This window comes from Lactuca sativa, chromosome 9, assembly GCF_002870075.4.
Source record: "Lactuca sativa cultivar Salinas chromosome 9, Lsat_Salinas_v11, whole genome shotgun sequence".
Classification (NCBI taxonomy): domain Eukaryota; kingdom Viridiplantae; phylum Streptophyta; class Magnoliopsida; order Asterales; family Asteraceae; genus Lactuca; species Lactuca sativa.
In genome coordinates, this window is record NC_056631.2 from 216,525,808 (window position 1) to 216,537,653 (window position 11,846).

General features: G+C 37.0%; 2 protein-coding genes across 2 annotated transcripts; one reads left to right on the forward strand and one right to left on the reverse strand.

The window, feature by feature from the left end:
* The first annotated feature begins 518 nt into the window (after window positions 1-518).
* Window positions 519-3,580, forward strand: LOC111919245 (pentatricopeptide repeat-containing protein At1g09410, mitochondrial). The gene has a single exon (XM_023914856.3). The coding sequence runs from the start codon at window positions 998-1,000 to the stop codon at window positions 3,212-3,214; it is 2,217 nt and encodes a 738-aa protein (XP_023770624.1). The 5' UTR covers window positions 519-997; the 3' UTR covers window positions 3,215-3,580.
* A 4,140-nt stretch (window positions 3,581-7,720) lies between these two features.
* On the reverse strand, window positions 7,721-11,372 carry LOC111919246 (protein RETICULATA-RELATED 1, chloroplastic). The gene is made up of 8 exons (XM_023914857.3): window positions 10,832-11,372; window positions 10,448-10,612; window positions 10,266-10,358; window positions 10,009-10,124; window positions 9,049-9,147; window positions 8,670-8,975; window positions 8,427-8,591; window positions 7,721-8,361 (listed from the first exon to the last, which is right to left on the reverse strand). The coding sequence occupies exons 1-8, from the start codon at window positions 11,201-11,203 to the stop codon at window positions 8,073-8,075; spliced, it is 1,605 nt and encodes a 534-aa protein (XP_023770625.1). The 5' UTR covers window positions 11,204-11,372; the 3' UTR covers window positions 7,721-8,072.
* Between the last annotated feature and the right edge of the window lie 474 nt (window positions 11,373-11,846).

An 11,846-nucleotide genomic window follows, 5' to 3' on the forward strand; every position in this document is an offset into this window, starting at 1 on the left:
AATAATAATAATAATAATAATAATAATAATAACAATCAAGGTAAGAGTAAATCCGAACATTTTTGAAAAACTTAAGGATAAATCCGAATATTTTTAAAAATTCAAGGGCTTTACTGACATTAGGTAACCGGTAGATTGCCTGGAAACCGGCTACAAGGGTAAAAATGAACAAATTAAACAAAACTTCGGACTTTACTAGACATAAAACACGTCTAAGAGTAAAACCGATATTTTTGTGAAAACTTAAGGGCTTTTATGTCATTTTCCTAAATTTTAAAGCAAATGAGCTCCAACATCTAGTTTTCCACCTTTATTTCATTTAAACTTGATTATCTCATATATTTAGCTTTCTAAAACATATATCAAAACGACTTGACAGGGATAGAATCGAGTCTAGTTAATATGTAACTTTTTTTTTAATCACTTGTTACCCTTTTACTAACATTTAAACAGGAATCGATTTTATAGAGATGATATGGTTGGTTAATGCTATGCCATTTTGAGGGAAAATAAGATTGTGATTACCATCAAAAGGTAGAATCGGTATCTATTCTTCAATAATTGGAAGATATGATGCTGATTATTAGTGAGGTCGTGCATCTTCTTCCGATTTGAGAAGATGATAGAGGGCAATTTGGGAAAATAAAAACTATCGGGAGGGAATGGAATAAAAAAACGGGGGTACCCCAAGAAATGAAAACACGGTAATTTGAAATTTTGAATGAATGGAATTGCTTCAATGATGGGTCTTTCCATTCCTTACCAAACATGCCTTTTTTCCATTACCCCTCGATACCATATTCCATTCCTTAGTGAGTGGTGTTTTTTTGTCAAAAGCAAAACATGCAACCTTCAACCTAAAGTTCATATAATCATGCTGTTCAAAGGAAGTCTCCTAACTAAATGATTCACTTCTGCGGATGGGTCTAATTGGACCAACAAGATGGTCTTGAGCATGTGATATTATTGTTGGTATTTGAGCCTGTATTCAACAATCATGAAAGCGAGGATTCAATCTGTCGTCGAGAATGGGAGCATTCTCTTTCAGCAAAATAGCAAGATAACCCAGTTTGGCAAAACGGGTAGGGTCGAAGAAGCCTGTAAATTGTTCAACGAAATGACTCATCGGAACACTGTGACATTCAACTCGATGATCTCTGTCTACGCGAAAAATAGAAGAGTTAAAGATGCATTAAACCTATTCGATAAAATGCCTCGCCGCAATCTTGTTTCTTGGAACACGATGATTGCGGGTTGTTTGCACAATGACAGAGTCGAAAAGGCACGTCAGCTGTTTGATCAAATGCCTCAAAGAGACGTTTTCACCTGGACTCTGATGATCACTTGCTATACTCGGAACGGGGAGCTTGAAAAGGCGAGAAATTTATTTAATTCAATGCCTGATAAGACGAACCCAGCTTGTTGGAATGCTATGATTTCAGGCTATGTAAATCATAGAAAACTTAAGGAAGCTAGACAACTGTTCGATGAAATGCCTGTGAAAGATTTAGTCTCTTGGAATTCAATGCTTGGAGGTTATACCCAGATTGGAGAAATGAGTATAGCTTCAAAGTTCTTCGAGCAAATCCCAGTCAAAGATGTAGTTTCCTGGAACTTAATGGTCGATGGGTTTTCTCAAATTGGTGATTTCGATTCTGCTTGGAGTTTCTTCAAGAGTACCCCGAATCCAAATATCATTTCTTGGGTCACAATCTTATCTGGGCTTGGTAGAAACGGTCAAATCATGGACGCCAGGAAACTGTTCGATGAAATGCCAGTTAAGAATACAGTCTCATGGAACGCCATGATAGCAGCTTACGTCCAAAACTCCCAAATCCATGAAGCTTTAACCCTATTCAACCAAATGCCAGAAAAAAACGCAGTCTCGTGGACCACCATGATCAATGGATACGTACGTATTGGTAACATAGACCAAGCCCGCCAACTGCTCGATCAAATGCCATACAAAAACACCGGAGCTCAAACTGCAATGATCTCAGGATTCGCCCAAAACAATAGAATCATCGAGGCCCGTGAAATCTTCAATCAAGTACACAATCGAGATACTGTTTGTTGGAACACGATGATTGTGGGTTATGTTCAAAACGGAATCATGGAGGAAGCCCTCGATCTTTTCAAAAAGATGGTGAAAAAAGACGTGGTTTCTTGGAACACCATGATTGCAGGTTATGGTCAAGATAATCAAATGGATAAAGCCCTTGATTTCTTCAACAAAACAGAACACAAGAACATAGTCACTTGGAATTCCTTAATCTCGGGTTTTACCCATAATGGGTTTTACATTGATGCATTCAAGTATTTTGGTTTAATGTTACAAAATGGTTATAAACCAGATGAATCTACATATGCTTCAACTTTAAGCTCATCCGCAAATTTAGCATCTTTACATTTGGGGACACAAGTTCATCAGATAGTTTTGAAGACAGGTTATGAAGAAGACATATATGTGATAAACTCTTTGATTACTATGTACGCAAAATGTGGTCACATGTCAAGGGCAAAACGGGTATTTTGTTATACTACACGGACAGATGTCGTGTCGTGGAATTCTTTAATCGATGGGTATGCTTTGAATGGATACGGGAAAGAGGCGGTGAAGGTAATGGAGGCTATGGAGGTCGCCGGAGTTATCCCGGATGAGGTCACGTTCATCGGTGTTTTATCTGCGTGTAGCCATGGTGGTTTGGTGGATGAAGGGTTTAGGGTTTTTGAATCGATGGTTAAAAAGTACTCGATTGATCCGTTGCCGGAGCATTATGGTTGTATGGTGGACTTGCTTGGAAGAGCAGGGCGGCCGGAAACCACCTTACAGATGGTGGAGGAGATGAAAATGGGTGGTAATGCGGGGGTGTGGGGTGCTTTGCTCGATGGTTGTCGTGCGGGGGGTGATTTGAAGGTGGCGGAAGTTGTGGCGGAGAAGCTGGCGGAGATTGAACCGGAGAAGGGTTCGGGTTTTGTGATGTTGTCGAATGTGAATGCGGCGGCAGGACGGTGGGAGGTGGTGGAGAGAGTGAGGGAGAAGTTGAAAGAGAGAAGAGGATTGAAGCAACCGGGGTGTAGTTGGATTGAGGTTAGAAATCAAGTTCATGTCTTTGTGTCTGGTGAGGGGTTGAAGGGAGAAAATAGTAATTTTGGTGGCGACTTGAAGGCACTATTGGCTCATGTTAGTGACACAAATGAAACCTTTTTTTGATGCTACATAGATTAGACATAAGAAATGTGAGCATAAATATGGTATACGATTTACATATCTACATGACTACAAGAGAATGTTAGTTATGCAAAGTCAATTAGATGTTGGAAAATTCTACAAGGATCATGAACCTTCAAGAAATATCAAGAAGATGATGGAAGGATAAAATGGCAAAAGTTGTCTAGAAACTTTCTTGTAAATATTTAGAACATAATTTTCTAGAACAGTTTCCATTTATTTGTTGTCTACTATAAATAGATAGTTACTTGTAATTTGTTTGTATACATATCTTATTTTGAGTAGACAATGTAGTTCTCTCCTATATAAGCACTTGAAGAGTAATAGAGGGATTATAATTCTCATTTAGTTCTTGAGTTGTTCATACTTGGTTTACTTGCTTGCTTTGCCTTGTTTGACATAAAGGCTCGAGTTAGGTTGATTTGGAATGAGTACTAAGTGTCGTACAGTGAACTTGTAGAAACAAATTCATGACAAGCATAACAAGTGGCATTACAACAGGTTCGTTTAATTAGGAGAAGGTTCAAGAACTAGAGGGGTTGGGAAAAGGGGAAAAGGAGATTCAAGACAACATAAGGTGCATCCTCAACATCCCAAGATATCCACGAACTAAGAGAATCGATCATAGAGGAGTTCCGTGGTGAATCCGTAATGAGTTGGGTACGTAATCTATAGTGAGTAGGACACATGAGCTATAGTGAGTGAGATTCATGGAATGTTAGTAAAGAGAGCTTGCAAAGTTAAAGAAACAAATGGAGGGAGAGCTTAAGCGGACAAATATAACAAACTAACATCACTTAATCCACCTTTCTTTTGATTGAGCGTAGGTACTTTTTGAGTCTCTCTCCGTAGGCGCGCAAAACAACAGAGACATTGCTCTTCGGGGCGGTGAAGTGGGCAATCCCTTATTCCAGCTTTAGAGGAGCATCTTTGCATGAATCAATACTAAGTCCTCAGCCTGTATGAAGTCCTTCGATTTCGGAGATTAGAGCAGAAGAACTCTATAACGGCGGGGAAGGCTTTCGCCTCGAATCTAAACGATTTCTCGTCTTTTCTTAAGAGATTTCTAGTTAGGACTTGATCGAGGGATCAATTTTATCCGGAACATAAAGTAAAAAGACCAGAATTAACGTTGTCAACGTAGGTTACAAACGTAAAACATATAGCCAATAATATTGAATATGGAACATGAAAGGAACATACATGTACGTTATGATTGTTGTAAAAGTTAATTAAACTAAATGTGCAAAGGTTTGTACATGTAATTAATTAAATTGGGAAACACTGATCTTCTTAGCATGACCAAAAAGGCGTATCTGGCCTTTAGGTGTTGTCAAAGGAAAGGCGGCCACTACAAGAAAAACACGATTTTTTTATGAAAGGAATCTGTTGCGAAAAGCTAAAATTCCGTTGCAAAAGATGAATAACGATGGAATTTGCGAGGGCCAATTTTTGTCCCAAAAAACCTGGTATCGAGGGTTTGCTAGGGAAACAATCATTATGTCGCAAATGTGACAACAGAATGAAATCCGTTGTAGATGGTATTCCGTCGTGTATTCCGTTGTAGGATTCCATCACAAATTTTGTGGTAGTTATTCCATAACAAATTTTGTTGTAGTTAATCCCTAGCAAAATCCGTGGTGATGAATACCTAACAAATTTCATGGTGATGAATCCCTAACAAATGTCGTGGTGGTGAATCCCTAACAAATTCGGTGGTGGTGAATCTCTAGTAAATTTCATGGTGATGAATCCCTAGCAAATTCCGTAGTTGTGGATCCCTAGCAAATTTCGTGGTTGTAGATCCCTAGCAAATTTTGTGGTTGTAGATCCCTAGCAAATTCCGTGGTGCTGAATCCCTAGCAATTATGTGGTGATGACTCCCTAGCAAATTTCGTGGTGATGACTCCCTAGCAAATTTCATAGCGATGAATCCCTAACAATTTTTGTGGAGTATATTATATAGCAGATTCCATAGGCACGGATGAATAATATATTATAAGAATAATATATTAATTGAAAAATCATATTATTTAATTAGTATTGATCAGAAATTAATTTGGAATTAATTTGGTAATCAAAAGAGACTGATTAAATAAGCGGAGACTGATTATGTAAATCAGTAATACTTATAGTTTGGGCTCATCGTCCTTATTGGTGTAAGGTGGACGAAATCTATATGTGAGTCTATAAAGATTTCGTCGAAGGCTTGACAAATAGGAGTCCATATGTTGCTTACGGCCTAAGAAAGGGAATTAGGGTTTCCAAGTTGAAAACCCTAGTAATCCTCAACTATAAAAGGAGCCCCAATGGCTCTCAAAATCGGCCGATGCCTTTAGAAGGAACCCTATCCGACTTTTGAAGCCTCCTCTCTCTCTCTCTCTCTCTTGTTCTTCCTTGTTGCTAGTGATGTTTGTGACTCCATTAGTGATGCAACACTTAGGGCACTAAACTTTCAAAGGTCAAGGAATTCTTGTTATTACAATATAACAAGTGAGGTAAAGTTTCGAACCCTAAAATATGTGATTTCCGATATATGTATGCTAGTTATAGGGTTATTGCTTTGGTATTCATAGTTGTATGTTCAAATTAGAAAAATCTAGATCCAAGGCAATTAGGGTGGCATGTACACCATAGGAATGATGTTATGCTCAAAACCCAACAGTTCCTGAGTTGACGGATCTGTTATCCTTTGAAGTTTCTTCAGGTGAGATACGTCAACAGTTTCAGATCTGGACTCACAAGTTGTGTGATGTCATGCATGAAGTTTTGACTTCATTTCTTACCATTTTGACCTAGTTTTGGGTGAGACATGCATTGGACATAAAGTCATGATTTTTATGGTCCTTTCTTATGCAAAGAATCTTTTTGGAAAGTATTAAGGATTATCTTAACAGATTAAGCTCTTAAGGAAAAAATGTATTCCTAGCTGAAAACCACAGTGTGGACAAGGATGGCTCACAACGTTGTAACGCGATGCAACGCATCTGTTTTGTCTAGATGTGCCCACGGCGTGGCGGCATGTTTCTATGTGACTGTTTTTCGGATGGCTACCACGGCATGGTTAGTAGTTGCCCACAACATGGTGGCTGATTGTTAACCGTTGACTGTTGACTTTTGACCAATTTGACTTTTCGTCAAAGTTGAGTAGGATTGAGTTTTTGTCTAAGGATTGGTCTCATTTTGGCATTAGGTAGCATGGGTTAGATATTATGTTGGTGAGCTTTTGATGAGTAGTTCAGGTGAGTCTTCTCGCTATACTATATAGGTTGTTGGACTATCTTTGTAACTTTAGCATGATAGACCATGAGAGGACCATGACTCTTGTATGAAAGACCATGGGAGGACCATAGCAACTGCATGAAATACCATGGGATGACCATGACACCCATACGGAAGACTATGGGAGGACCATAGCAACAAAGACTGTAGGGGACTGCAACAGTGAATAACTGTAAGACTGTGGGAGGACCACAACATTCACACATTTGTATGTTATGTATGGTATATAGTATTTTGAGGAACTCGTTAAGCTTTGTACTTACAGTTTTATGTTTAAATGTTTTCAGGTACTTATGGTTCTAAAGGAAATGGCCTGGATTGATTGCAATGCATCCCTTCGCATTTTATTTTGCACAGTCGATTTATGATTTCACGCTGATATCTAGAACATATTATACTCTAATTGTCTTTTGAACAAATAAATGATTAGTTTTTAGTGATTGAAAAATAAAATTTTTACTTAGTATTTTTAGGACGTTACACATAACTTAATTAAATAGACATATTTCTATAAATTGTACATTTCTAACCCATTTGAAACTTCTTGTTGATAGGTTTTTTTTTTATCGGCAGAAATATATTAAAACGAGCTAGCAATACATTAGATAAAACCAACGTAATCTAACAAATCTAGCTCTATACGTTATCCAATTATAAGACTAAATTTGAATCTTATCCAACCTTAGAGAATTGCACTTTGGATTTTTTATTTTTGAAAAGAAAATTGTTTATAGCAATTTATAAAAACCACAACAAGTGAGATAAAGCCAATACTAACTTGTACTTTTTGATAGGTGAAAACGAATTTACTCTTACCCATGCATATAGGTGATTACTCTTACCCATGTATATAGGTGAGAACGAATTTACCCTTGTTGATAGGCGAAAACGAATTTACTATAAATCACAGTTTTGAAGCTTTGTTTTCTTTTTCTTCGTCAATAATATTAAATATCTTTTTTGGTAATTTACCATGTATAATCCTAATTAGTCAAACAAAAAAACAACTCATCAAGTTATTGTGATACCACATAAGATAATTCATACATTTTTTTTAAAATTTTTAGTTTTGTAGCACATAAGTTGCTCTTCTACTAAAAGAAAAAAAAAAAAAAAAGTAGAAATTGTTTTAAGTAAGAAATCCCAAACAATACCCATGTCCAAATCAACAAACAATAAACATATGCAAACATTAGGAATCATAAATGGACTAAAAGGGTGGTTTCTTTTCTTTCCTACGAGAAATCTCTTATTTGTTTAACAATTAACACTCACAACTTGAGTTTTGAGTTTACAGAAAACTCCCAAAAGTAAAAAAGCCATAAATGAGGAGAGGAACAGGGTGCACAAAATTCCATAAAATCTTTACTGGTGTAAGTAATAACAAGAAGCATATCAATCATAAATAATTCCAGTTTCTTCTTTATCAATTCTCATCATCATCATCATGTCAATGTCAAAAGAAAACCTTCATTTTTGCCAGCTGGATCATCATCATAAGTCAGCCAAGCCATGTCACCCTACAAAATTGATCACCAAACTCAACCACCCATCCAACTCAAGTCGTCACCTTTTTCCTCACAATTCTCTTTCTCCTGGCCTTAGGTGGTGGTGGTGCCGCCTCACCCTCACCGGAGGTTTGACTTTGACCCTGGTTGAACCCTAGAAGTCCGAGCCCTGAAGTGACTGCGTTTTTGGATAAGAACCATTTTGGTGAAGAAGTGTTGTTGGATTCAGATGGTCTGTTGTAAGCTTGTTTGAGCAAGTCGTCTGAATGGGCTAGTGGGTCCACCTCCACCCCTAGCCATGCTAGCCTTGATGTCTCTCCTAATTGTGCATTCATGATTCTGCATTTATTTTATTTTAAATTAATTAAAAAATCTTCCGAACTAATTTTGAATGATTAGAATACCTTAAGGCTGTGCTAAAAAACAATCCAACTCCAATGACATCAAACTGAGTGACCATGGCTCTATCAAATCCACTTAGAAGCTGATAACGCAAGTTTGCATAAACTCCAAGAAACGCACCATACCCTAATGCATTCGTACTCACACTTGGAATTGTCAAAGATAATCTAACAAAAAAAAAAAATCAAATCAATCAATCACAAGTTTAAGATATTCAACTCAAAATGATTAAAAAGTGACATTACCTTGCTTTTTTTTTGGAAGCAACAAGATTTGACAAACCACCTTGGAGTGCGCCAGCTGTCAAGCCAACCATACACAACTCTGCAGCCTTGTAAAAGAAAGAATGGAGTCTTTTTTGCATGTCAAATTCCCTCATTGGATAACTTCTTTCAAAAACATTATTTGGTAATTTCTGCAAAGTGTTTTGCAAATCAAACCGAAAAGTGTTTCCATATGAACGACATGGAGCAAGTGACCAAACAACCATCGCATTGCATGCGGTTACAGTAAGCACATTAATCAGAGCAAGATCCCATTCCTCCTTTATCCTATAAAAAACATATATAACAAATTAATTTAAAAAATCATACAATGATAATGATATTATGTGATTTTTGGTACCTTTCTTTCCGATTTTTCACCTCGTATAAAACGGAAGAACCGATTGTTGCTGCTTGTTCTAAGAGGATTCGATATAAAAATGCAGGATCTGCAATCATTCTGTTTAAAACATTTTTATTTCAGATTAACTGGAGATAATACAAATACTGAAAAACTAACAAAATAAGATATGAACAAAAGTAACATTGAATACAAATTAAGCAAATGATCTGATGTAGTGATGTTTAATCTTTTAAGAAAAGGTTTTGTTTTAATGTTTATGTTTACAAGTATGAATATTTTAGAGGATCATAAAAATAAAGATTTGCATGATTACGTGTAGAAGGGGATAAATAAGAGGAATTTAAAAGAAAAGGGAATACACATGGGTTATTTGTTGTTTACATTTATATAGAAGATGAAACTATATCTTATAAGTTACATGATTTGTAAACAGCCCTTGTAAATTGAATTCTTGATTTTAGAACTTGTAAATTGGTTTAATAAAGCAAAAACATGTACAGACTATTTGACTTTAAAACCATGATGTTAACTAATGATTTTGAAATTTCATCTTATTTTTTGGAAAAAAAAAGTTAAGACTTTCCAAAACCCTTTTAGTTTTATTGTCAGATAAATAGAAATCACAAATTTTGAATGCAAACATTAAACAAAAGACTAAGTACCAAACAAGGCCTTAGTGCTCTTATTATACAAACAGGTTTCTATTAGTATCATCAAAACTTAAAGGTCATCAAGTTTCCTCACATTACCCTCCATACTTCCATTGAACAAATTACCAAAATAACCCCATAATTATCCTCTAACTTCCTCCCTTTCGACAAAAGGCTTTTCAGTTATCAATTTGAATGCAAGTATGACAGAATTACAGAAGAATGTGCCTATGTTGAGACAAACAGAATATGATGGAAACAAACACTGAGAAACCCCCAACTGACAGGGGCACTTCCGTAAATTTACCTGCCAATGAATCCCCTAGACAACGATTGAGGAAGCGAACGCGAGATAAACCTTGCAGTTGTTGGCCTTGCATTGATTGCTATATATCTTACCAATTGGGCTGAGCTCACCAAACCCTAATTTCACCATTACACACATTAAAGATTATGATTCAGTTAAGGTTATGTTTGGTATGATGGAATCATGGAAGGAATGGAATGGTTCATTCCATTCCATTCCATTCAACTAAACAAAACCTAATTATGAAAATCATTTACCATTTCATAGGCTTGCCGGAGTCCAGATGGCAAATCCATCATCGTCTTTGACCACTCATTCAATACAGCTTCAAGAAATTTCCGATCAAATAACTGCCAGAATTTATATGATATTCAATCATGAATCATATAAGTTAAAGCCAAAAAAGAAGAAATCAAAAGCTATAGATTTGATTCAGAACCTCTGGGAAAATAATCCGTCTCCTAAAGAGTCCACCTTCATCCCCTTCATCACCATCATCAAATTCATCGAAGTAATCATCATCATCACCATCATCATCACCGCCATCACCACCACCAAAATTGATGCTCTTTCCGATATTGCCCCCACCTCCTCCGATTGCAAGCTGAAGAAGAAACAAGGGTATCACTTTTTCGTCATACTCGATGCATATCAGAAACTGAGATTACTGTACTATTATGTATATTCCCAATTCCCAAATAGGGTTCAAATTAGCTCTGTCGATTCTAATAAACGAAACTATAATATTGGAACCACGAAGGCTTCCTAATGATCATCAAATAGAATGGGGCACAAAATTACGAAACTGAATAGAAACACAAACCTCTGGACTAGACTTGGTTTGTTTCTGAGTCATATCAAGTTTAGATTTCTCCAGAGTCACTCCACCAAACGCACCGTATTGTCCTCCCTTCATAACCGGTCCATGGGACGGCGCCGAAGAGGAAGACGGCGGGCACTCCGGTGTTGAAGACGGAGACATCCTGAAACAACGTTCAAGTCCCGCCATAGCATCTCCATCAACAATAGCCGAAGAATTCTTCACTATCAAACCCTTCCGGGACAACGGAAGAACCCGGTAATTAGAGACCGGTAACAGAGGATTCGACGGCGCTGATGATAAGGTTTTGACGGTGGGTACAAGATGGGTATTGATTGGCATAATTTGAGCAGTCTGGAACACTGTGTGCGCCATTTTTCCTTTGAAATCTTTATCGGTTTTTGGATAGAGAGAAACAAGATGATGTTGTTTCACAGTGAGATATGATGAAAAGGGGGTTTTTTACCCTTGTTATTTTGAGTTCTCTCTCTGGGGTTTTCTAGAGAGAGAAAGAGAAGGAGGAGTTGTGAAGGGGTGCAGGGTTGTTTTGATAAGGAGAGATGATGGCTGGCCGTCGATTCATACGACAAGCTACATACCGAGTTCACTCGGTAATGGAATCGGTGAGTGACGCAACCATTGACTCAGCAAAAGATAATCACCTACCAGAACTACACACGTTTAAACAACTCCAACAAAAGTTCAATATTAAACTATCAATAAATAAGTACAATATCTTTATTTGTTGTGTATATAGCTTAAGAGTTTTTTTTTTTTTTTTTTTTTTTTTTTTTTTTTGTAGCGTTTTTAGGCTAAGTAGCGTCATGTCAATTTCAGCTCGGTTTGGGAAGAACGGTCTTTCAAACGCTTTTGTTTTCCCATGTGGCGTTCGATTGTGGATGGCTCTTCGGTTGGTTGTGGTTACGAGTTATTTTCGATCGTTTAATGGTAGCCTTTGATCCTACATTTACATCGTAACCGGCGTGTTTGCATGTATAACTTACGTATCTTGAACAAT